Genomic DNA, 27,647 nt, shown 5'->3' on the forward strand with positions numbered 1-27,647 from the left:
ATATTCAGACACTTTCCAACATGATTTCAGGAGTTCCTTAAGCATTCATGTAGCCCCCCCCCCCCCCCCCCCCCCTTTTTTTTTCTCCAATTTTCAGGATAGTGAACACATTAGCGTGATTAGCAGGTGGCCCCAAATGTTGATTAATGTGATTTGATACAGGGAGATAATTGTGCCTGATGCCTAATATTTAGCTGATCCAAAAGACAATGGACATTAATTATGATCGTTACTAATGCTTCTGGCATGAAATGCTCTAATTATGTATTCCTATCTAATTTAAAACTGGGAAAGGCAGAGTGACAAAGAGAGACACAGTCAGTAATGTAAATGTATGGAAGGATTACTAGACATTTCAGCTTAGAAAAAGGGTTTACAAAACCCTTACAGGAAGTTTACAAAACCTAGATTTTTTTGATGCTCCTGACATGAAACATTTTAAGTACTATTTTCAGTAACTGAGAATACATATCAAGCCAGAAATATACAAGACCGTTTGTTCTGTTGAGGTGAGATAACTGATTCTGAGGCAGGACTTCTCTTGCCTCTATTTGAGTTGATAGCAGACTTGAACAACGCCCCGCTATCGAGCATTCAATGGGAAAACAATAAACAAGGCTGTGGGGGGAGATGAAGAGATTGATAGGCATGCAGTTCTGATCACTCAACCAACAGAAGCTCACTTTACCGGTGCTGTGCTTTATGCACATTTGTGTTTATGAAATTGCAATCGATTGTTTCAATTACATGCGCGGCTGGACCATAACGTTGTCACAATTGATGTGCTACTCTGAGTCAACCATTGTAAAAAAAATCATTCAAGTTGTGAGTCATGTGAAGAAAAGTCCTTTTTCTTTTTTTCTTTAAATCTCTGAATAAGTTGATGCATGCTGCAAATAAAACTAAGCTATAATCTTTGCACTGACCCTTGTCTGTGAACACAAACTTTGTGGTAATGACCATAAGGAAGAGATCACAGGGGAATCAGGTGAACTAGGATTTCTCTTCAGGGTGGCAAGGCTGTATCCCCATGACAACATCAGGGTTTCAGTGATCTGAAAGGACCTCGTAGTGAAACCACAATTTTTCCAATGAGTAAACCTCCTACTGTGGGTTACCTTGTAAAAAATATTTTGGTTCACTATCTCTTGTAAGGGCTGTCACTACAGCAGACTCACTTGTTGGAGAGACTGTATTTTACGATGGAGTATTGCATTCACTTAATAATAAAAAATTCACCACGCTATCTCATAATTACGAGATAACTATCTCATAATTACGAGATAACTATCTCATAATTACGAGATAAGATCTCAAAATTACGAGATAGTATCTCATAATTATGAGATAATTATCTCAAAATTACGAGATAAGATCTCATGAGATGATATGTCCGCTAATAGACTCAGCAGCTTTAGTTCGACTAGTGTCTGCCTGATTTGCAAGACAATAATGGACGTCTCTCGTGGAATTTGTTTTTATTTCCTTCTTGGCATGAGGCATTGGGAAATATTAGCATTTCTCAGGATGGATGGGATTAAAATAAGCATGTCAACGCTACGAAGGCGACTGAAATCGTTGGGGTTACAGGAGGAAAGCCCAATCTGACCTGCTGGAAGTTGCGCTCTTCGTGCAAGAGCAACTAAACCAATGTGGTGTGTTGCATGGCTACAGATTCATGCATTTGAAATGCATCCAGGCTGGCTTAGTAGTTAGTCAGTACACTGTTCGGGTTCTACTGAAGATTAGTTCGGTAAGGTTGGAAAGATATTGGCAGATTCGGACTTCCGGGATCAATAACTCAGAAGTGAGACGTTGTTAAAACACAAAACAAGAATATTTCCAACCGTAGTAAGACAGACAAGGAGCTACAACCTAACTTTCATCAAAACGAGCCATCCTCGGAGCCACACCAATAACATTAATGTTTATGTGCAGCTGGCTTTGAGAGCAGCGAGCAGGGACCGTCTACAAAGTGCAACCCAAGAGAGACATTACAAAAAATAATAATAATAATAATAATGACTTGGTTTTATATAGCGCCTTTCAAGTAACCCAAGGTTGCTTTACAAAAAGGAGATGGGGCTAGGGAATAGAGGAAAGAAGAGGGGAGGGGGTAGAAATGGGGATGGGGCCAAGGTGATTAAGGACCATAGGCCTCAGTGAATAAGTGGGATTTGATGTGCTTTTTGAATGTTTCCAGTGTGGGAGCTTGGCAGATATGGAGAGGTAGACTGTTCCAAAGGGTGGGGGCAGCAACACAGAAGGCTCGGTCTCCAAAGGTCCGTAGTCTGCAGCGGGGAGTGACGAGCTGGTTCTTGCCAGAGGACCTCAGGGACCTCGGTTGGGAGTGTTGCTGGATGAGATCGGAGAGGTACTGGGGAGCAAGAGTGTGGAGGGATTTGTATGTGAGGAGTAGGAGTTTGTAGGTGATGCGTGACTTCACTGGGAGCCAGTGAAGGTGTTTGAGTGTGGGGGTAATGTGTTGCCACCGCTTTGTGTTGGTGAGGATCCTGGCAGCCGAGTTTTGGACACGCTGTAGTCTGTCCAGTCTGACCATTACAGTAGTCCAGACGGGAGGTGATGAAGGCATGGATCAGAGTCTCTGCAACTGGGTCTGACAGTGAGGGCCGGAGTCTGCAGATGTTTTTGAGATGGAAGAAGGCGGATTTGGTGGTGCTACTGATGTGAGCTTGGAGTGAGAGATTACAGTCCAGGATAACACCCAAGTTGCGTACTTCTTGGGAGGGCCTGATGGTACAGCCATCAACATTCAGTAGGACATCCCCAATTACCTTGGACTGAGATGGAGAGGCCACCACCATGAGCTCTGTCTTGTTGTTCAGTTTGAGTAGGTTGGTGGCCATCCAAGTCTTAATGTCTCTCAAACAGTGAACTAGTGATAGGGGAGGGAGATGGGCAGATGGTGTAGTGCCAATATAGAGCTGGGTGTCGTCAGCATAGCAATGAAAACTGAGCCCATGTTGGCGGATGATCTGGCCGAGAGGGAGCAACAGCAGGGGGCCAAGCACTGAGCCTTGGGGCACGCCGTGGTTGACTGGAGCTGGGGTCGAGTTGGAGTCCTTGATAGCGATGTATTGCGTCCTAGTGGAGATGTAGGAGTGAAACCAGGAGAGGGCGGAGTCAGAGAGGCCTAAGTGATCATGGAGACGGTGCAGCAGGATGGTGTGGGAGACTGTGTCAAAAGCTGCAGACAGGTCTAGGAGAATGAGAAGGCTGATGAGGCCGTTGTCTGCAGCTATGAGGAGGTCGTTCATGATCTTAATGAGCGCCGTCTCCGTGCTGTGGTGAGGTCGAAAGCCAGATTGGAGGGGTTCATAGAGTTCATGGTGGGATATGTGGTCTTGTAGTTGGGCAGCCACTGCTCTTTCCAGAATCTTGCTGAGGAAGGGTAGGTTGGAGATAGGGCGGTAATTTCCAGGGTCATCAGGGTCCAGGCTGGGTTTTTTGTGGGTGGGAATGACCACAGCCGTTTTAAAACTGGAGGGCACCACACCAGATGTAAGGGAGGTATTAATGATATCAGTCATGGTAGGGCGAAGCGTGGGTAGGCAGGCCTTTACCAGTGCCGTGGGCATGGGGTCCAGTTTGCTAGAGGTGGTTTTAGCTTTTGACACAAAGTCCATGACCTGGTTGTTACTGAGTGGTGAAAATGAGGAGAGGGAGCACTGATGTGGCTGGGCAGAAGAGGTTGAGTTGCAGTCCTTCATGTGAAAGGCAGGTGGACATGGATCGCCTGTCTGACGGAGCTGCAGTTGAATATCGTCCACTTTCTGCTGAAAGAAAGTTTGGAACTTGCCGCAGAGTTCAGCGGCGTCCGATGGTTGGGGTGGATCTGGAGGGCAGAGGAGGCGGTTTACAGTGGAGAAAAGCTGCTTTGCTTGATTCTGGTGTTTACTGATGAGAGTGGAGTAATACAGAGTTTTTGCCCTGGAGAGAGCCTCTTTGTAGTTCCCCACATGGTCTTTGTAAGCCTCTTGATGTACAGCTAGTCCAGATTTTTTGTACAGTCTTTCAAGCCGACGCCCAGCTGCCTTCAGGAGGCGGAGAGGATGGCATGGTGATCTGAGACAGCTAGGTCCAGGCACTGGAGATTGAGGGGAATTATGCCAGTAGAGCACACTAAGTCCAAAGTGTGGCCTTTAACATGTGTGGGACCATGTACATGCTGTGTGATGTTTAAACACTCAAGGATGGATAAGAACTCTGTTGCAAAAGGGCAGCTATGTGAGTCCACATGAATATTAAAATCACCCAAAATGATGGTGGATGGGGACATGGGGCAGATAGTGGTGAGTAACTCAGAGAACTCAGAGAGAAACCCACTGTTGGCTTTGGGAGGGCGGTACACAAGTACAACCTGTAGCTGTGCAGCCCCTGTCATCACAAAGTGCACGCATTCGAAGGTGCTGGAGTTAATGGGGAGTTCTTTGACCATAATGTCTGAGTTGTAAATGACAGCCAGCCCACCACCACGGCCCGTGGAGCGAGGCTTTTGGATGTATACATAGCCTGGGGGAGTGGCCAGATTGAGAGAGAAAAAATCCTGCTGATTTTGCCATGTCTCTGTCAGACACATGAATTGGAGATTTCTGTCAGTGATTCTGTCATGGATTAATTCTGCCTTGTTGTTTAATGAGCGAGTATTCAGGAGCATAAAGTTTGCCGTCTTTATGGTGGACAAATCAGAGGGACCAGGTCTCACTTCTGAGTTATTGATCCCGGAAGTCCGAATCTGCCAATGTCTTTCCAACTTTACCGAACTAATCTTCAGTAGAACCCGAACAGTGTACTGACTAACTACTAAGCCAGCCTGGATGCATTTCAAATGCATGAATCTGTAGCCATGCAACACACCATATTGGTTTAGTTGCTCTTGCACGAAGAGCACAACTTCCAGCAGGTCAGATTGGGCTTTCCTCCTGTAACCCCAACGATTTCAGTCGCCTTCGTAGCGTTGACATGCTTATTTTAATCCCATCCATCCTGAGAAATGCTAATATTTCCCAATGCCTCATGCCAAGAAGGAAATAAATTCCACGAGAGACGTCCATTATTGTCTTGCAAATCAGTCACACTAGTCGAACTAAAGCTGCTGAGTCTATTAGCGGACATATCATCTCATGCAGACAGTTATCTCATAATTATGAGATACTATCTCATAATTTTGAGATCTTATCTTGTAATTATGAGATAATTATCTCGTAATTATGAGATACTATCTCGTAATTTTGAGATCTTATCTTGTAATTATGAGATAGTTATCTCGTAATTATCTGATAACGTGGTGAATTTTTTATTTTTGAGTGAATGCAATACTCCATCGTAGTATTTCCATACAAAGCTATTGTCTAGTTTATTACATGTACAAACTAAATCCTCAAGCTTAATCATCAAAGTCATTGAATAAATAAGTGGCTTTTGGAGCTGGAGCTTACCTCACTGGTAATTTGCAGCATTATAATTGGCTAATCCATGCAGAATGGTACCTACTGGTGAAAAGCTCAATGAAAGACCATAAAACCCCCCAAAACCAATATGATGTTATAATTGTTCTACTATTGATGAATCACCATGATTGCCACAATTTTTTTCATGGCTCAGTTTAATTTATAACCTTTCTCAAAATGAACCATGCACATTGAAAAATTACATCCAAAGGTAACTGGTGTGTTATGTTCCCATCCTTCTTCCAGATATAGCCCCATCGGTCTTTTTCTCATGCAAACCAAACTGACCCATAATTACATTAAAAGAATTTGCTACTTTTAGTGGTTTTGAGAGCAACTGCATGGGAATTGTAACACCATAGGGGTAACGGTTGCATTGTTAAAAGACTGATGATTTTAGCCCTGATCATGATCATTGTCTCACTTAAACCAAATAGTTTTGATTTCGAACCCTAATAAAGGGATGCTAGTAAAGAGATTTCATGTTATCGACTAACTCAGAGAAGAGAAAGCAGCTCTCATACGTTGGTCTTGAACAAGCGTCTTACAATTGCATGAATGTGAAACAACAACTCCCCAGATCGTTTGAGTTTTATTTCCTTCCTGCCCTATAAAGTGATACTTTATTGGATACTATTATGGGTCATATTTAAGGGGATGAATAAATTACCTGTATAGTCGTTTGAGTTTGAGAACTGGTTGGTGTTACAAATTGTCACAAAGGTGATGATGGGACCAATTTGATCAAGCCAACTTTTTGTAGATTGGAAAACTGAGGTCAAGACCGTCTTAGCATTTCTATAATATGTACATTGGACAAATGTTCAGGACATAGTTTAGCTTGTGTGTGCAGAAATATATGTGGAAAAGAATAGTCATAGCCATGATATATTCCTATATCCAGGTTTCCTTTTTTAGCTGCATGGTCATGAATTCAAAACAGATGCTAAGACTGAATTTCATTAATTCAGTCTGGTGGATAGGTTGGGCACGAACAAAGATGGAACCCATTAAATATTGGTGAAGATATAGATTACTTTCAATAAAGATTGCAAAATAGCTCATCAGCCATGGGGGAGGATGGGGTTCTCCTACTGCCCTTCTTCATCATATTTTCAATATCCTAACAGTGAAGGAATGAGTTATTCAAAAAACATGTGAATCTCTAACTACAGGTAACGTATGTATTGCCTATACAAAGCTGTAAACCAAACTAATAGAAACCAGATCTGTAAAGCTATTTGTATGTTTTGCGTATTCTATGGGAAAACTACTTACTGAGAGAAAATCTATATTGGCTTCTCTGCTCTATTACTATTACTGCTCTATGGAAATAAACAACAGAAATACCAAATAATTATAATCAAAATGTAGAAAAACGTATAAATAAATGGTCATCAAGCATACCCCTTCCCTTTTTGACCCAAAATCTTTCAATTTACTGAAGTAACACTAAGGTGCTGATTAAAATTGAATTCACTGTGCACAAATCCCTTGCCACTAATCCCCATAAGTCCAGCATATTGTATTGTCATTAACCACTCAGTGGCTGGTAAATACAAATCCTTTCACCTTTCAGTCTGTAGTCCATGGATAATTGCTGTATCATCTCCTCTGAAGCTTCCCATGGGGACAGCCAAGCAGCACACAGGAAGCAGGCTCAGTTGTGCTTGACACTGTATTATGGAGCTACAATACCAGAGATCACTTGGCAGTAGGAGGAAGGGCATTGTAATGGTCTGCCATCACTGACAGAGCAGACACAGTAGCTAATTAGACCTTTGCAACCCCCCAGTAGTGAAACCCTTAAATGTTTGGTGTGTGAGCTGAAGCTTAAATCTTTAAGGTTGTTCCCTGGCGAAGCCAGAGCTTGTTACCTTGTCGTTTCAGAAAATGGAAGATGTCGAAATACTAGATTAAAATAAGGACCTTAAAGTGCACGTTTGGAAAAACTATGACAATTTGAAAAGACAGGTCACTAGAGATGTGGTGTACAGTCTTTTTGGATGTATGCAGAAAAAAAAAAAAAAAAAAACAGTTGCAAAAAGAAAGATCCATTGTAATTCAATATACAACGTAGACTATGCAGCAACTTAAATAAAATCTATGCTCTTGTTAGGTCACTCCCTTTTACTGACCAAGAAAATTAAGAAAGAAAGAGCATTCAGTTGCACAGATCCCTTACGGAACATTGTCATACAGGTTAATGAACTCTCTCATACTGGCTCATATCAACTCTTTAAAGAAAGATTATTTTAACAATAGAGAACTACAAAAGATATAGTCAAAATATAGAGTCATCTCATATGGCAAAAGTTAAGTCAGTATTGTTAATCTCTAATATTACACTAAGTCTTTATAACATTTTCAGTGATGATGTAGTTTCCATATTAGATAGATGATAGATCAAGTTAAATGTTAATGTTTTTTAGATTTATTATGTATTCCTTATGTACAGGATGTCACTGTTCAACCACTGGACATTTAACACTGATACCATCTGCCCAGTCTGTTTTTTTTTAATGGTATTGTATACTGCCATTTTGTCATTTTGTTAAAGGGGCACCTCAGGTAGAAGAAGTGCATGTCTATGTCATTAACTAATGCCCCAGGTTAACTTTATAAAGTTGTGCATCTGAATCCCAATCATAAGCTTTTCTGAAACCTAATAAGTAGTTATGGATTATAAACAAGTAGTTTTAGTGACTAAACCTAACCAAACAACAAGTAAAAGTGATGAGTGAAAAGGACAGTATACTGCAACTAAGAGTGAAATCAATCCCTCAAAACGGTCTTGAACTTGGCTCTGATGTTCATGGGTTACTTGGCTGTGTCATTCCAGCTTCCTCATATAGACATTGTTGTTTGTCTATAGTTAAATACAAGAGAATAACATTTGGTGTGTTTGTTGTGTCTTAAGTTGAGGCAGCAAGTGTATTATGGAACTGATGCCAAAAGATATTTTGTTCCTATCTCTCAGATGCCATTGGGAACTGACAAACAGCAGTATTCAATGCACTGTGAAGGAGAATGGGTGACCTGCCTAACATTGTGTGGTTCATCTTGTGGAGCCAGAATACCTCAACCTGTCAGGGGATGGACATGAAACCCCTGGGGGTCTCTTGTGGTGGACCCTGGCAGCAGATCCTTTGGACAATGTGGGTTAAGGGGTTTGGCTGCCATGAAATGGGCCTTTTTTTGGTGCATCAAATGGATGCTTGATCAGATTGAGAATTAGGCAATTTGGAAGCTAAAGCGGTGCCAGTCGGGTATTTGCCATGGTGCTCAAACTGTATTGTGGTTGGTTACATTGTCATTCAAGGGGAGTGCCATTGCCATGGAGATATACTGGGTCTATAAAAATGTAGAATCCATCTCATTGCATTGTGATGAAGTGATCACCAACAGTCACTTCACCTGTCAGTGGTTTAAAGCTGTGACTGATGAATTGGACTTTGTGGGAAAAGTGTTCATTCAACTTTCATAAAGTAATTTGTCCATACAGAGCATATCATAATTAATTATTGAAAATCCAAGCCAGAACTTCCAGAAGAAATGTTTTCATTTTATCCTAGTCAGTCTTTCCTCAGTGTAAATTATTTTCTTTCTTTCCAAATAAGCACATCTAAAGAAAATACACTATTTTCAACACTAATTTGTGTTTTAACACTGACTCTTTTTTTTCATAAACAGGTTTGAATAATGGCTTCTTCAGCAGAGTTGATTGTGTCAGGGATGAAGGGAGGGGTTCATTAGTCCCACCATTGCATCTTCACTATATTTGAATGGAAAGTGTTAGGTTCCCCCAAAAAATACATAAACAGAATTTTCAATCATTGCCTTGTGTTAGATTTATTTACACCCTATGAGTGTCCGAAACCCCGGCTGTTAACCACTAGAACAGCCTCAGGGCAAAAAGGCCCACAGAGAAAAAAATAGAATAAATCATTAATTATAAACGGGGACTTGTTTATTCATGATCGGTCAGTATTTTTCACATTATCCAATCATAACTGCACATAAATGTTCACATCCAATTATAAAGCAGTGACATGTTTTACATCAAGATCTGATTCAAATTGCATTCCAGCCATCTTTTACACTAAATATAAAGCTATTAGACAATATCACTTTTGATGTTCACAGCTTTGCACAGATAACATCAGATCCAGTGAACCACTGGATAAAGTCTAAGCGAGAATGACTCCTGTAACTCAATATATGCAAATTTCGCCCTGGCAAGGTTCACTTGTAGCGATTATCCGTGTACAAGATCTTTGATTAAGCCAACACAGTGCAGTGTACATTGATTAAAAGAGCACATTTCTAAATGACCCCAATCTCTAATTACAGTTCTTTTTCTTAACCCACTCCGTTATTAGGTGCACTGGGTCATTATTTCAGTGCATTTACTGTAAAGTGTAGAGTCATAATCATTCAGGCAATAAGTTGTATCTATAAAAAGAGTATGTAAACTTTAAATATCTCATAAATGCATTAACTTTTTATCAAAACCTTAAACTCATTGCACTTTCACGGTTCCATCATCATGTTATCTCATTTCAAAGAAACATTTGGGGTACCTTCCCTGCAATATTAGGCTTGTATATGTTACAGCTCTCTTCTTCTTTATATCCATCCATCCATTTTTTATACCCACTGAATCCATCGGTCGGTTCACGGGGGGGCTGGAGCCTATCCCAGCGGTCAATGGGCGAGAGGCGGGGTACACCCTGGACAGGCCGCCAGTCCGAGACAAACAACCACACACACGCTCACACTCCCTCCTAAGGACAATTTTGTAGATACCAATTAACCTAAAATGCAAGTTTTTGGACAGTGGGAGGAAGCCGGAGTACCCGGAGAGAACTCACACATACACGGGGAGAACATGCAAACTCCACACAGAAAGGCCCCAGCTGGGAGTTGAACCTGGAACTGTGGGGCGATGGTGCTAACCACCACACCACCGTGCAGCCCCCATCTTTATATCTTATTTTTATAATTATATCTTATTCTTCATATCATCCACCAATATCAGATAAACTATTGAACTAATTAAGCTCCTCTCACAACATTTTTGATTAAACACAATGTGGTGTCTGTATGCTTTACAGTGTGGGCCTCATAATAAAACAGGTAAAATGATGTTTTAGTTTGTTTTAACAAAAAAAAAAAAAAGCTTGCTCGTGTACAAAAAAAGGATTGGTTTATGCTTCACATCTTGATGTGTTGCTTGAAGCTGGTTGTGAAGCAGTTACACCTCAGCAGGCTCCTTGACTCGAGTGTGACAAGAGGGACTTGCCCAACATGAAGCTGTGAGTGACATGCTGCTGGTTCATATGTGCTTCACTTCACACTCATCTGCTCCTACAGTGATGGACAGCACGCATTCACATTCATCTCCACGGGGAGAGATGTTTCAGGAATAGGCCATACAAGACATAAATGATCTGCAGTGGGTTCATTCATACTGTCAGCAATCTATTGCTGATATTCTCTCTCTTCAAAAGAAAGACTTTCAGCTCCCCTGCTGCATTTCAGCTTCTGTAAGCATTCCACAACTTTGTCATGCATTATCTTCCTTATCACCCTACATCACACAATGGATAATCTCAGACCAACATCAACTAAGATCATGGTGTTAGTTTGTTTAATATGATTAATAAACATGTTTTCATGATTTAAAGAAGCTTGTTCTTGTGCGCCAGAGAGAGTATAATCATTCAAGACTCCAGCGGAGACGTTAATGCAGGGGAGCAAGTGCTCTTTGTAACATAATTAAAAGTTGTCCAGGGGTAGGGACTGCTGCAGGGTGCAATTACTCATAACTGCCAATGTGATAACATGAAAGTGTGCGGATCACTGAATTGTGCACACATTCAAACATGTTTCAATTTGGTGAGACACTTTCTTTAACAGGCTCACAAATTCTCTGGATGAGTGTGACAGATTAAGATTTCGGTTTACTCAACAGACACCCACATGGCCAGTCTGAGGCTTATGCGCATAACATTGAACCATACATCACATGCAGGAAACGTCATGGTCATTCCAACCAGACAAAACAAACCAGAAAAAAAAAGTTTTGTCTTTTGTCTGAAAATGGTTGACAAGCTGTTACACAGTCACTTGTAACATGTAACACAATGCTAAATCGATGAAAGCTTGCATGTCCTGCAAACACCTGCATTTCCATGTTTCATGTTGGTGTGGATTTTCTAATGAGCCATTGATTTGGCAGACACGGATGAAAAAAAGGTGGAATTGCATTTTTAAACATTTATAATGTGGTTTTGAAGCCACTAAGCTTGTCAGGGTTGCATTCTGTATATAATTAATGTCTCATTGTTTGTGTTAGACAGGGTCATTGAGGTTAATTGAGTCTTACTTCAAAATTCTGGCTGGAAGCCACACATGCAGTATTTACGGTATATCCGTTTTAATTAATATAAAAGAAGAAGGAAGCCAGCCTTGCCAAGCCTAATGATGAGCAAATGCTGTGTAAACAACAACAAAGGCTGGCCCTGTTCTGCTGCCTGCGCAGTATTTGGAAACATAGCATCTAATCTTACTGTGGCTGTCACCACTTCTTCTTTTCCATTGCAGAAAGATAGGTTGAACTGAGTAGTGAGTGAAGATAACCTCCCAGACAAACCCTTGTGGGTACTGGCTCCTGGAGCGCTTGGAGCGCATGCCATTATACCAGATTCTCGCTCTGCCTCTCTTTAAAGCTTTCTCTGAAGATGGGCACACTTTAAGGGTGCTTCACTGATGACCTATCCATAGTTCTAAAACAAGCATTAGAAATAGCCATGTGTTTTTACAAATATTCGAAACTTTTAAACCTGGCAGTCTGCAGTAAGCTCAGAGGGACAAGTTCTGCTTTCAAAAAAGAAAATTGGCAAAATGGTGAAGCAGGAAAGATAAGTATTAGTATAAATTGAGCTCTGTTCTCTATCTCTAAGTGTTACAGTATCATCCAGCTTTTGATCAGTCTATTTAAACATCACAAAAATGAATCTCACCAGCTGTTATAACAATGCAGTTTTATAATGAAATGTGTAATGTCAGTGTTGGTCCACATTGGTTCAAAAACGGTCATATGACCTTGTGTTTTCCTAATCCTTTTTAATACCTTTGACCAGTATCAATGTTGAATTACTTTTGATTTCAATACATAATAGGTCACAAAGCTCATCTGCAATTCCTGAGGTGGTGATGGTCAACTCAGACATGCGCAAGTGTGTATTTTGTCAATCAGAAGCTAATTTTACATAAGCACATCACAAGAGAGGTGCTGGATAAATCTTGGGACCGTTGACCTTGGATCAAAGTCTCAAAACCCCAGTTATCTTAGAGTCTTAAGTGTGATGACAATTTTTTTCACAATGTATTTAATTTTATTTGTCCACTTAAAATTGTCCTAAAATTTGAGATTTAAGCAACAAAATTGTCCAGGTACATAACCTTGTGCATTTCTGACAAAGAATCAAAATCTTTGTTTGGAGTTGGGAGTGACACAAGGCTCCTCAGGTCCATAAATGTTAAGATTGCAGGCATACTTGGTTTGCTGAAACTTAAAATCCATTTTCTTCTCTTTCCTATATACAACAAAAGAAGTGTAAGGGTTAATGTAGGGTTCATAGTCTTGCTAAAGCACATGTGCAGGGGATGGGGATCATACTATTAATCTTTCGGCCATGGCCACCACATGGTTAATTGGAATGGTTTGCTTCATTTGAACACATACGCATATAAACAATCACAATAGAGCCAACTATAAACTGCGAAGGTATGAAAGACTTTCTAGCATGTCATTCAAAATCTGATTGAATCAGAAAAAGCAGCACACAAAATAACAGAACATGCAGTCAGGTGTCTCTTTATAATATGGTTAAAATACAAGGGTGTAACACTAAGGATAATGCTGGCAGTATATTGCAGCAAAAGTGAACATTAAGTAAATGCTCTCTATTTTGTAAAGGCACATGACATTAAAATTGTTTATGTTGGAAATCATTTTGAACTGTTAAGTTAAATGTATTTCAAAGTGGTTCAAAAAAGCAGCTGAAGAGGACTAAGTATAATTTGTTCAGGGTACCCTCTGATCCAATTGTAGTTTGACTGATAAAAATATATGGTGGCACATGCAAAAGTGGATTTTTCTGAACTATACATATAAATGCACAAGGAATATTTTTTGAAAACATATACATATTGTGCTTAAAGTTCACATGGTGTCAGATTATAACACCCATTCTATCTGAAGCATTGCACTGACACTGCAAACAATATAACCAAAGCAAGGGTGAAAAACAACATTCTGATGACAGCCTGAGTATAGGTCAGGACCAGTGATGCATACAGCGTGCACACAGGTCAAGAATAATCACAGAGGGTTCAGGGAAAAACTTAATCACTCCTTGATTGCTCTATAGGTTCTCCAACAGAGGAGTTCAAGTGTGATTTTAATTCTCCTGTTTGCCTCCTTGACCTTAAAGGTCATCTTGAACATCAAGTGCTATTCACTGAGAACTGAACAACTCTGGATTTGTGATAGTGGGGGAATTGTTTTTATAATGTGACAGGCTTATAGAGCCATCTTGTAACCGTGACATTAATCATGTCTTCACTGAAGCATCTACTTACCTCAACTCCAAATATAGTTGTTGATTTAAAGGTCATGAAACACTGGCTGTTTTCCTCCTTTTATACACATGTACAAACAGCTTCACAAAATTTTCAGCTGGTATTCAGTCATTACTTATGATAGATGACGGGGATGATAAGGATGATACCACTAATAATTCAATTGATAAATCAGGTTGGTCAGGAATCTATTATTACTCTGAGCCTTTCTCATTTATAACCAGTGGCTGAACCCCGCCAGCAGTCGTTTCCCATCTCACAGTCTGTCTGGATGACTGATCAGGGTTGTGATTGTCTCCCCTCTTCCCATCACACCACCGCCACATGCATCAGCAGCAGCACATACATCTTGAGCGGTCCCTAACTCTGAGCCCATACAGTCTAGAGCACTGGTAAACGTTGCAATCAACGGCAGAATTGGGACAATTCCTCATAACCTTGTCTGCACATGGCACCTCGTCTTGAATCATAAGAGCGTGAGGCTGTAAGTGTTGAGTCTGTCAGCAAAGCAGTTGTGTTGCTCAAGTGGTGCTGAAGAGGGTAAATCGACATTTAATTATCTGTCTCTGCCCACAAAAGCCACATGAACATTGTGGACCTGATGTAATGAAGTTGTCATAAACCCTGTCATGATAACAACATGTTCCAGCAGCGATTATGACATTGCACCCTTTTTCACAAGGCAACTCTGTGCTATTGCTAACAGTGGGCAGGTATTTTGAAACAGGCCTTCACCACAAACAGAAATGTGAAAAAGACATCACAAGAGCACCCTTTTCCAATCACTATGAATACTCAGATATAATATGTTCATTGCCAAATATCAAGTCTTTGTCTTGCAACCCAGTTTTAATTTGTGACTATCTTTTCTTCTAAGAAATAAATACAACTTTTACACTGTTTGAAAAGTTGACACTTGTCTTTTGATGAGGGAAACAACTCTGACAACTCAAGTCAAAGCTTCTCCTTCAAAAAGGTGAATCCCATCAAAGGGACTTGGGAAAGACTGGCATCAAATTTATAACCACATTAGAGTTAGAGATGAGTTCCTACTGATCACTGTTGGGGAGAGATGCTCAATCTTCTGCATTATGTTCAGTCTGGTAGCAGAATTCTTTATACTGCTCTTGAGGAGAAGAGCTAAATCAATGGCGAAAATGTTTTACATGAGTCATTTGTTAGGCTCAATCGAAGTCACAGCAATTTTTCAAAATAATTATGGGCAATCTAACATCTTGGATTGCACATCTTCTCTAGCCAATCATAGGCTTACAAGCAAGTGGTAAAAGGCATCGTGGGAATTGATTGTCCTCTCTCCTCTTTAAAAGTCTTCAAAAAAAATAAACACAATGTGCTAATCAATTTACTTACATAAGTACACCTTCTTGTCAATGTCTCCCACTTACAATGGAGACTTGTAGTTTAGGAGCCATTAGTTATGACCAACTTACCAGACGAGGCATTGATCGCAGGCTGCTTGTAAATGCAACAGCAATCATTTTCCAAAGAAAAAAAACTGAGCCGGCTGTGCTGTCGTATGAGGATGTGCACGCTGCATAAAAAGAGCCAACTAGAATTACTTTTTAATTTACTCAAAGAAAAAGGCTGCAGTCATTTCCATAGAAGCTCTTTTAAAGATTTCATTGTCCATCATTGTCACTTTTTCTTTTAACTTTGTACAGCCATATTAAATATCAACAACTCTGACTGAAGTAATATATTTTTTTTCAATTTCTTCAATAGGAAGTATATTCGAACAAAAGTAGGCGTTTTGTATTGTATTTGTATTTGTTTATTTATTTCAAGCCAGAATTTAAAAAATAAATTAAAAAAAATATGTATATATAAATAACAGTCACTTATGCCCACTGGGCATAGAAAACAACAAATGATAAATTAAACAACAGAATACCAGCTTGAAAAGGAGTGGGATGAAGACAAGCTTATTTACTCCCACCCCCATCCAATCCGCAATAGTTTACATGTTTTCAATTCCCACTATACTCCGTAGTCAACTGCATCAACAGTATTCATAAGGTTACATATAATATACATCACTGCAACACATAGCCATTACCTACACCTATTATATATCACACATACATACTATACACACGTGATCACCCCATCGGTCATCATCATCATCACCATCACCCCATACTCATCATTATTTACCAATTATTATCCTCAAAAAGCAAAAAAAAAAATAATAATAATAATGATGGTACCTGTGAACACCAAGTAACAGTCAAACGCCCCTGTCTTCATTCCCATACCGTGACAAAATCATTTCCTTGTATTTTGTTTTGAATTGATAAATAGTTCGTTTTTTTTTTTTTAAGTGTGCATTCTACTTTGCAGCCTAAATTCAGGTGACTGGTAGTGCAGTTTTCATCATGCTGTGATAATTTGAGGCGTCATGCTTAACTTAAGTTTAAATCTAGATCAAAAGGTCTTTCTGCTTTTCTCGAGTATTTCAATGGCATCCCTGACCCACAACACAAAAAACATATGGAAAACCCCTTTATTTCTTAAATTGATCTGACAAATGTGTTGGTCTAAATATCAAAATTTCATATTAACAAGCTGGACAAGGTTATAGAAAAGTAATGCATAATATTCCAGTCTTGAGACCCTGTTCATGAGGAAATTAATGGGATCGAGACACTAAAGGAAATCATTTTATGATAAGGCTACAAATCAGATACTTATGTAATGTAAACAACTGATAATTAAATCATCAATTAATGCAAGGTGTTTCGTTAAGTCCTGTTTCCACCAATAACAAATGATCAAGTTTTTATGACTTACGTGTTAATTCAATGTTATCTTGTAAAATACGTAAAAGCTGCATTTCAGTAAAGCAAATGTGTATTTATGGAGCTTTAACATTGTGTTCTTGTTTGCAATGCAATAGTTTAAAACTGATGACCAGTTTGAATCAGGAAATAGCTTCAAATGAGGACATATGCTTCTCTACTTTCAGACAGTTCCAGCAAATGAATCTGAAATAGTGATTTATGCAACTGAAATCCAGTTTTAATTGCGTACAAATTGAGGTAGGTATAAAATAATTCGATTTGTATTTCCTAACTAATGAAATATTAAATATAAACTTACATAAAGGTCATAGTTACTTGATGTTTTGTTAATGATCGGCAAAAGGACTTCAAGATTCATCCTACATAACTTCATTTGCTGTACATTTTTTCAAGTCATGAAATAATAAAGCCTTAGTTCATCATTTGACAGGTACCCTTATTATAAAGTGCCACCGCTTAAAACACATTTTCTACATATTAAGTCCGTTCTTGTGATGGATTATGTTTTTCAAAGCTGTACTTAACTTTAAGTCTCTGACTACTTTTTCCACCACTGATTTCAAACTTAGGGCACCATATAACAAACGGTGTAGAAGATGGAAAGCACCGCTACGGCTCTGGCCTTTGCTAACAATCCTCCTGGCTCCACTCACTCTGCACTAACGCTGCCAAGCTGCATTTGTACTATTTCTCATAATGGCATATCAAAACATATGGCACTTCTCACAGACACAAGTAGGCAAAACTAATAGCTGCAGGAAGATTTAATGCCAGTTTCTGTAAGAAACGGAAACACGAAAATCTATTTAGCTTCAACAGCTATTTAAAATGTAGAAAATTTACTGAGTCACAAAATTTTTTGCTACACATTTCCTCTTTGTCACAGTAGGGATCTACCCTGCTCCTGATCTTGACTCTCTCCATTTACCAGTGGAGGTGATTGAGAGCACAGACCGCCATCTCTCTATAGAGGGCACCCACAGACCCAGAATGTCTTGTTTGCTCGAGCTGTGTACATTTTGTATTTGAAAGAGCAGCGAGTCAATGAATCTCGATAATGCGAGAGCCGGGCCACATAACTCACGTTGATAGTCCTTACATTGTGCCAAGAGGCGATAAATCTGCTCTGGGAGACATGAATATGCAGTGGCAGTCAGTCTGGCTTGTTCTTGCTTGCGTGTCCCTTGATGCACAGTTTATTCCTTTCCCCCATTCCAAACAGAAAAATAAAACCAATGAGCCGCAGCACTATCTCATCAAGAGCGTTGTATTAAGCACAAAAAATGTAGCAGTGCATTTTTCAAAATGTGCCTGATAAATGCAAATCATGTAAGTGAAAAAAATGGGATTTGTGGTGGCAGAATTTAAGATCAGATATATATACTTTACTGTAGATGGACTGTAAGTAAACTTTTTTGCCAGAAAAAACAGTCTGTCTGTCTGTCTGTCTGTCTGTCTGTCTATCTATCTATCTATCTATCTATCTATCTATCTATCTATCTATCTATCTATCTATCTATCTATCTATCTTAAAATATTTGTTTTAATGACTTAAAACTGAATGCTTGAGTTTGGGTTGCAGCTTTCACTCAAAGCTTGATTTCACTCTTTAATCGTGCAAAAACGTTCATTTATTTGTGGCACTGGTATCTGTACCATACACAGTTCCATTTGCACAATCCAGATATACCTCCTGCAGTGGTGAGGGAGACATGAGAAGCACCCATCACTATATGATTGTAAACGTAACCTGCAGCTTGTGTTTGACGGCCCTTTGTAGATAATGAAAAATAGACAGATATGCACGAAGCAGTTACCGGGAATTAATGTAGTCATTGACATAGACAGAATGTCCCAAATAACAGCGATAAGAAGCCTGCTTTTTGTCAATGGTCTTACCCTGGCTGACATTTGCAATATGCAAATAATCTATCTTATTCACAGCTTCGAAGGCATTTTGAGGGTTTTCCCGGTTTTGCTTGAGGCAATGAATATGCAGCAATTTCTACTACAGTGCAGGACAGGAAAAAAGGACGTTGATATTCAAAGAATATCATTCTTTAATAAAGAATATTAAAGAATGAATGCATACAATTATATCGTATTGGAAACAAAATTTTGAAAAGTTGAGAACCGGTTGATCATTCGAGTCCCTCTCACCTCCAAAGAGCACTTGGACATAGTTGACACCTATGCGTAACGACGCGTGCCTCTAGTGGCACCGTGGAAGGAGGGTCGTCAGACGCACGCAGATACACGGCTCTCCGCACTACCTTTCCATCCAGCACAAACTAGAACATTTGTAAAATTAACACTGGCTAAAGGGGATTCTTTTGAGCAGATGGACGATCTCCAATGACCAGCCTCGTGCAATAACGTGCGCAACTGGAGCGGAGCGGGTTTCCTTCACTGTGTTTTGAGCCGCTATCAGAAGTGGGACGAAGGGAAAGACTGGAGTGATTCAATTGCAAGAAGAATTGTTTGAGTTACTGAAGTGTGTTGAAATTCCTCAGCAATCATTGTGTAGACTATCGTTTTTTCTCTGTTTCGGAGGACAGAATCATTCAAGGAGAGACAAACTTCCGCAGGCGCAGTTATCCTCCTCCACGGCGGCGCAAGAGTCCGGCTCGGCTGTTGCTGTGGTACTTGTCTGTAGACAGATAGCAACGTCGGTAGGAGGACACACAGAGACTCTTGCAGGGTAATTGTTGCAGCCTGCACTCGCAGGTGTTTCACTGAACCGCCTGTGAGGGACTGTGGGCTTCATCCTTGTCGAGTCATTCTTAGACTTGTGAAAAACAGAAGAAAGAAAAAAATTGCATTGAAGAAAAGAGGGAGAATGTTGCACCAAGTACAATGAGTGCAGAGTTGTCGCTGTTACACTGCTCCACATGTTCCGTCGAATCCAGCTTTGATGAACAAATCTGACTCGTCTTTGGAATTTTAAAAAGTGGATCCCGCGACTTTGCAACCATGCGAAATACTTGGCCCTCTCCCCGGAGTGCGATTTGGGAATACTGGACGTCGCTGATTGCATGCCTCTTTTGGATTCAGCACTCTTATGGGATGCCTCATGTTATACGAATAGGTAAGTTGTCCACATTTACACTCATACTGCCACACACGCGCGCATACGTCCGTATCGTCACCTTGAAAGTTGATCCATTTCTGTGCGAGTCTTCGGCCGTTTTCACGGCGGCAGCAGTTAGTTTTTGTACTAAATTAGCGGTCTCTTTCATTTACCGGGCGCCTCCGTCGGGTCGGGTATGAATTTTCATTTTATTTCAACAAGAGGGCGGCCAGAAGCTTGAGCAACAGGGGAGAAGAGCATTAAACACACATACTCACACCATGGTACGGGAAATTGTTAATGCCTTTTCCACTCAGGTATAATGCACGGAAACATTGTGGGTTAGTGTGACCTCCGCGCACTCACTTTGTGTTTCCATTTTCCACGGCCAGCATGTTGAGTCACCAGCTACACTCAGCTCACATTGCCTTCTGGAAGATTTGACGAGCACAGATGAAGAGAGCCGTATAGATTAATGGAGTTTAAAACAATCTGTTGGGAAACTTTTAAAATAATCTTCAGTAATTTACTCCAAGTGGACAGGGTTGCACATTTCTATGTTATAAAAAGGTTTCGGATAAAACGCTCAAAAAGCACTCGGGAGTTAGCCAAATCATTCTGAGAAAAAAAAAAGTTTCCCCTTTCGGTTAAATCTTAGTTACCTCTTTTATAAACTATCAGAGACACAAAAAAAAAGAAGAATGGGCCAAGTTTGTCTTTCTCTAATTAGTAACTGAGGAACAACGTGAGAATTGTCATTCGGGGGCTGACCATGCGATGAAACCTCCCGAGCGGCTAACAGACAGGGGCAGAATGAAGATCAATACGTTTTTCTTTTCTTTTCTTTTCTTTTTTTTTTTTTGTGTCACGAGGAAAATCGTTTTTGACATTTGGCGGAGTGCCATTCAGGACAATTACTCACAATGGCACTGGCCCGTATTAACATACCACTACAACAGCCGGAGTTCAGGCAGGGAGTGAGAGCATCTTTAATGGAACGGGGCTTTTTGTCTTCCAGATGGGTGCAAGTGGATGAATGGTAGAAAATTTCATATTCCATGTCTTCTATTCTAAAAGCTGTAAATGGCCTCTCTAAAGCAGTTGTCTCTCTGAATGACACATCTGCAAATCATTAATATTCAGATTGTTTAAATCACATTTCCTCCCGAGCCCCCTGGGTGGCCCCTGGGCATGTAGTTTCTACTGGACTGTAACAAGTTGAAGTAGCTATAGCTGCACTTTAAAGTACAACAATTCTGAGAGAATGTTGTTCATCCTCTGTATTCTCAATAAAGACTACAAATCGAATTAAAGCCACCAGAAGAAAGATGTTTGCAACAATGTTTATAACTGGGCATCATGTGTAGCCATCAGAGAGGCCCAGTATGCGCCTGTGATTGACTGCTGGCTCTGAGGAGCCTTGATTTCCTACACCGCTGATTTTGGTGATGTTTTTGAAATTGCATAAATCCTAAAGCTCTTTTTTTTCCTGATGTGAAGTGAAGTTGTCGGGTCAAAAGAGCATTTTTTTCCTCTTATTATTATTTTTCATGTGTCAGCTGCTCAAATGGAGACTTGAAATAGACTTGACAGGCTTTGTTTTTAAAAAAATGTCAGAGTGCAGAGTCAAATTTACCCTGAAATGTGCTACAGTCGCACTAATGCTTTTTATAGAATCTATCATTGCTCATCTTGCTTTTGTGTGTGTGTGTTTTATGCGTTTTTCCAGAGATTTCTTTTTGACAAGCTGAGAGGTGGGACATGCAAAAGAAAGGTTGCCGGATTAACCTCTATGACAAAAAAGAAAACAATTCAAAACGCCTTCCGTCTTTAAATGATCTTTTGAAACTGTGTGTTTGTGTACAGCGGCTGTTACTATTCATTCATTTTAGCCTGTGTTAAAAAAATCATGATATCCTTACAACATATTCAATAGAAAATATAGTTTACACGATTCAGATATATCTATTATAGTCGATAAGCTTGTGGGTTTGAATTCAATTTGCAAAGAGTGTGTGTTATTGCAAACGTGGTGTTATCTGTTAGAGAACACAAGTGGTTCAGTCATTTAGGATTGAGTACTTTTTGGAGTGGGTGCGTAGTGGACTGTTTTTCCTTTTTTTTATTTGGAACTTTATTTGGAAGTCTGTGTGGGTGCTCTTTGTCACAGCCACCCTGCTGAAGCCAACAAAGGGCTCTCTTTTAGTCAGGGCACGTTGGTTAATGTTGCTCCTCAGCACTGGTTACCAACTCAAGCGAACCAGTCAAATTCATCGAGGTGGGCGATGGAATTTGAGCACTGTGCTTTGTGTCTGTGCTGTATCTGCTCCTGGTTAGGTGGCTTGCAGTTCTTCAAGTACACCATCTGGGTAATGGTGGGCATCCAAGGTAGAGTTGTCGCCATTGATTTTAGTGCTTTTACAATGCAGTGCTCTAAGTTGAGGCCAGATGGTCGCTCCGTCTCATTCAGCAGCTTCTATCTGTTGGAGGGAACAAAAGACTACTTCTCCTGTAAATTTCCTCTTACATGCTGTGCTCCTCTTTAGTCTCCCTCTGCTTGCCTTTCGTAATTCCTTTCTCATCCTGACATGTTTTGCAACCTCTAACCTTGTTGAGGAACCATTTCAGTTTCAACGGAAATGTTTTTGCAATAAAGAAAAGAGTGCTCAAGGAAAGATGATGTAAATAAAAGAAGTACATTGATGATTTTATTGAATGTGATGGCTGTTTTTTTTGGTTGTTTTTTGTGTAACACTACTGAGCGGCATTTGGTCTAAAATTTAGTAATGCCCTACATACGTTTCTTTGGTCTCAACACTGAGATCGTCCAGTTTAGGGATGTGTTAATTGGAAAATACATTCATAGTATACTTAACTAATAATTAATCTATCATAAAAGCATAGAATAATGACAGTTTATCATGCATTATCTCATAAATTTATTCATTGATGAAACTAATCTATCATTTGTTGTCCCTTTTCTCTCTGCGAGGTTAGTCCCTGCCTGACAGGGATTTATTGAATAATCAATTACTTTATCTACCTCATGCTTAATGTACTTAATCAGTGCCAGTTAATCAATCTTCTTCATGATTTTATGTTGATTTCATTTCCTTTCCTCGTCAGTCTACCTCAACAATACCCTGTCAAATGCATTTAAAAAAAAAAAAATTACATTTAGCTTTCCTCAAATGTTTTGGGAAGGCAAGACCTCGGGTTTCATTATTGGCGGTGAAACAGCCTCAAATTTTCAGTGTGAGCTGACAAATGTGCAGCACTTGAAGCTGTGCGCAGCATGCCCGCTCACAAGCTTCAGAGGGATGAATCAGGTTTTGTGGTCGCCACTTTTGGTTGAAGTCTTCAAACACATAGCCACTTCAATGGCTTGTTGTTATCCCTGCACCAGCAACAGAGACAGAATGAGATTTTTTTTTATATTTCTCTTTCTTTGTGATGTGATTCACTTTTCTTGGGAGCTACAGGAAGTGTAGTCTCTATTCATATACTCCCCGATATTGTCATCATCTGGTTTTGTCCAAATGTCTCAAATAAAAGGCATATTTCAAGAGGTTGGGAAAAGCTGCAATGATAGTTTAGAAATCTACTTTTAAGATTGTCAGATCCAAAAGGGGGGCTTGTACTGAGAATTACCCAAAGGAAGATAGTATAGTTGGGCTGGTAGAATGGGAAGAGGATGTGTTTGGTGATGAAAAAGAACAATGAGGAGATGTTGCGTTGAATGTTATATCAAATTAAGATGGCCATCAGTTGCTGAGTGGAAATGAATATTTTATTTCATCAAAATTTAATCTCCCCCAGACAGAGAGATAGAGGGAGCAGGGAGAAGCCTGCTGGTGGAAGCTTGGGGCTGAGGAGTTGTTGTGGTGAATATGAACAAAGGCTGGTAGAGGTCACAGAAGAATTGGATACACAGAGAAGCTTCTTTGATGTGTAATTCCATTATCTGTTAGCAAAGGCAGAGATTGAAATGGGAGGAATACTGTGGTTGTTTTACCTGCACTAAAGCACTCCTCCTTCATCCTCCTTCATAAACATGGATGGATAAACGACCTGCAAAAGAAATAGCAGAGGTCCATTTCTGCCTTCTTCACTCTCAGGTATCTGTGTCTTTGCTTTTATGCCCCCCCCCCAACACACACACACACACACACACACACACAAAACCCATACTCCATTCTCAACATTTTCTAAAACATATGTCTGGTCTCTCTGGGCTCCTTGTACACAGTCCAATTCCATTCTCTCCGTCAGCACACTCGTGGCTCATCATTAGCTTCAATCTCGCTGATGAGAAACGGCAGATGTTCATTTTGTTTAGCGGTCACATCTCTGAATATACAGTCTTCTCTACCTGTTTTTTTTTTAAGACTAAAAATGATATTTGACTACCACAAAAAAAAATTGGTTCAGGCATGTAATAACCTGTTTTTTTTTTTTTTATGCCCAGCCAGTGAAGATGGTCACCAGGTAATAAACATACAGTCACTCCAAGTCACAGAAAATCAAATAAACAGTGTGTATGTCCATGACAAGGTGGAATGAACATATAATGCTCTTAAATTGGCTTGTAATGTGCGTTAATAACAAGACTGAATGGCATCAAGCACCTGCCTCCAAATTCAGTCACACATAGTAATGATCATCCAATAATCCAAGCCAAGCCACATCCAGCTAATAGAGTGAATCCACCAACCAGTAAGATAATCCTGTGACACAGCAGGTCCCTATCTAGTCCCAGCTAGCTTAGCCTAGCTGCTACTCACACACCAGATGGTGTTTTCATTTCATACAACAAAGTGGGTGCTCTGCAATGAAAGCTCTGCTGTAAACATATGCTTCTGTCTGTTGAAATAAATAAGGTGATGAATTTGTGATGGCTATGCAATTTGTGTTGTACTTTCAGAAATTGAGACAAGTTTGTTTATATTCATTCATTCATTCATTCATTCATTCATTCATTCATTCATTCATTCATTCATTCATCTATTCTACAAGACCACTAGTGCATTTAGAAACTGATAGGAAATCTGTTTTAAATGACACAGCTGTCAAAATCCAAGGATATTATCTTAACTGGACAGATACAAGGCATAGAGGGTTGAAGAGTATTTTTTGTCTGTAAATTTGTGAAACGACCCTTTAACATCTTAAAGCACAGTGCAGCAACACTCATTGTCAGCTGGATTGATATGGTTCACAAATTTGCTTGAGAAACCATCAGGGCCCCTCAGGGACTCAGTGTCATTACAGTAGGATGTGTGTACTTTGGATATGACAGTGTTTTGAAATTCATGCCATGTCAATGTTGGCTATTTCCTTGTGAATGTTTCTGTAGCAAGGCAATGAATCAAATTTCATGCTCTAGCCATTTGTCTTTATTATGCGCCCTTGTCCTTTCCATTTGACTCCCCCTTTGCAGTCCTCCTCAGGGCTCTATTGGAAACTCGAATTATTTCAAAACAGTTTGAGGAAAAAAAAAACCTTCATCAAAGGGCATTTTGCTTCCAGGGTCATTCTAGCAATGTAACAAAGTTAATTAGAATGATCTTGTTTGAGGTAATTTGGTGATTATTTTCTATATTTCAGCATGGGGAGCAATTTGTCTTCACTTTTCCAGACACACCGAATATGTTGGCAAATCACGCACACACCATATCACGCACACATCATAAGCATGCAAGTATTGCAGCAAAAGAAATGGGGGAGGGTGAGAAAAATGACGGCGGTTACATGGATGAAGCTAGTGTACTCTTATTTAGCTGGTTAATTAGCTTGAACCTTTTGATCCCAATTTTAAAACTCACCACGTTGCATTGCCGGCTCCTTTTGTGTGTTGCCCCAAGCCAGATAAAACCCAGCTTTATTCCCGTGCCTTTCAAACGCCACCTCATTCACTGGGCCAGAATTAGCTTTGCTTTCTCTCCCTGTGTCCACCTTATCTGTTCACAGACACTCTGTGTAAACTTGGTCACCTCTTACACCTCAGTTACATAGAGTTGCACACATGCATTGCAACAGCAAGACCTTTTCTTTTTACTGCTTTCAAGCAATCTAATTTTGACAGTGGAGGTATCAGCCACGGTGCACAGGTTTAAATCCTATTTAACTTGGGCTAAGGACAATGAACGGAAGGTGACACCTTTTCATTCTGCCCTTTTAATCAAGCTCTCATTGTTAAAGGTGCACCGCAAATGTCAGGTCTTGGTTGTGTGATTCCCTCAAATTGCTGCTCCATGACTGTAGGGAGATGTGTGTGTGTGTGCATGAGTGCGTGTTAAATAGGGGAAGAGGGAAGAGAAAAAGAAGTATCTGCATGACAAGGGGGTGTATAAGGGAAGCTGGCATAGAATCCCTGGAGCGTATGGGTAGAGCAGGAGTTACTAATCAACTGTGAGAGAGCAGGCTAGAGAAGACTCGCCCTCTATTTTCCCCCAGAGAGAAAAAGAAGGAGCAGATAAGACAAGCTTCCTTTGGCCAGAAACACTACAAATGAATGGCTATCACCAAAAATATCGGGGGTTGGCGTTTGGGACGGCAGAGATGTTTTCGTCTACATTCTGCCTCAGACACATCCTCCTCTCCTCTTTCCTTTTCATCCTGGCGGGAACAAATGCAAGGACTACTGCAGGAAGTGCATTAGACTCGGGGGTTACCTCTCTAGCCCCTGTGCTTGTCCCTCCACTGATGGATAGCCAGGAGGTTGTAAGCCAGTGTCAGTTTAGTTAACACAGCCAATACCCAGAAGCTTGCCCTCAGCACCCACTCTGTGTGCAGGCAAGACAATCTGCTGTGGCCTGTCTTTCGTCTTGGGGAGTTGTTCAACGGCTGGAAATTCTCTGTTCAGGTTTCAACTGGAGAGAAGTGTGGTTAACCGCAAAATGTTTGGCCTGTGACTCCATCTGAAGACAGCTTGTCTGCTTGTGACTACCTTCAGATATATATAGTAAGCCAGAGATTATCGTTGACAGCGAAGGGAAGAGGAGGAGAGACTGTGGGCGGTTTGAGGCTGGCAGTACATTTTGGTGAAGCTATTAGTGACGCTTGTATGAATTAGGGTCTTTAATGTAAGGCCAGAAAAGCAAGTAACTAACTGTCCTACAGGTTTATAACTCTTTCAGAAGTACAGATGGCTGTCATAGTAACCACTTAGCTGGCAAACGACATTGATTAAGGGAGATTGTAGCCTGTAATTAAGAAGCAGGACTTTTTTTTTTTTAAATCAATTTTCTATTGCAGCGAGTTAATGAAGAATTAGGCTTCTGATTGTTCCTAAATCATGTTTTCCAGTCTCAAGTGCTTCTATTTACGGACTCAAAATCTTATCCTTCTAGTAAAGTTCAGCATTGTTGTTATTTTTGACTTTATCACCATGAACTATTGTTTACCAATATTAACTTGATTTCCAGCTTCATTGTTTTCTCATAATTTTGGAAATCCTCACAATGTTTTCAATGTCTCTTACCATAATGCATATATATGTTTATTGTATCTACATTACATTATTTCCAGATATTAATAATGGCCCCTTTTGCATCCCCTCTTCAGTGTTAACAAAGGAAATACTGCTAAGTATCTTGCTTTGTTTTTAAAGCCATAACCCTAGAGCTCTGT

General features: G+C 40.1%; 1 protein-coding gene across 1 annotated transcript in view; it reads left to right on the plus strand.

The window, feature by feature from the left end:
* Window positions 1-19,153: 19,153 nt before the first annotated feature.
* Window positions 19,154-27,647, plus strand: part of grik3 (glutamate ionotropic receptor kainate type subunit 3) — a 100,653-nt gene continuing 92,159 nt past the window's right edge. Inside the window, exon 1 of the mRNA XM_075466005.1 lies at window positions 19,154-20,033. Coding sequence (XP_075322120.1) covers window positions 19,919-20,033 — 115 coding nt within the window. The 5' untranslated portion in view covers window positions 19,154-19,918. The remainder of the gene's footprint in view (window positions 20,034-27,647) is intronic.

The sequence above is a fragment of the Odontesthes bonariensis genome, chromosome 5 (genome assembly GCF_027942865.1).
Source record: "Odontesthes bonariensis isolate fOdoBon6 chromosome 5, fOdoBon6.hap1, whole genome shotgun sequence".
NCBI lineage: Eukaryota > Metazoa > Chordata > Actinopteri > Atheriniformes > Atherinopsidae > Odontesthes > Odontesthes bonariensis.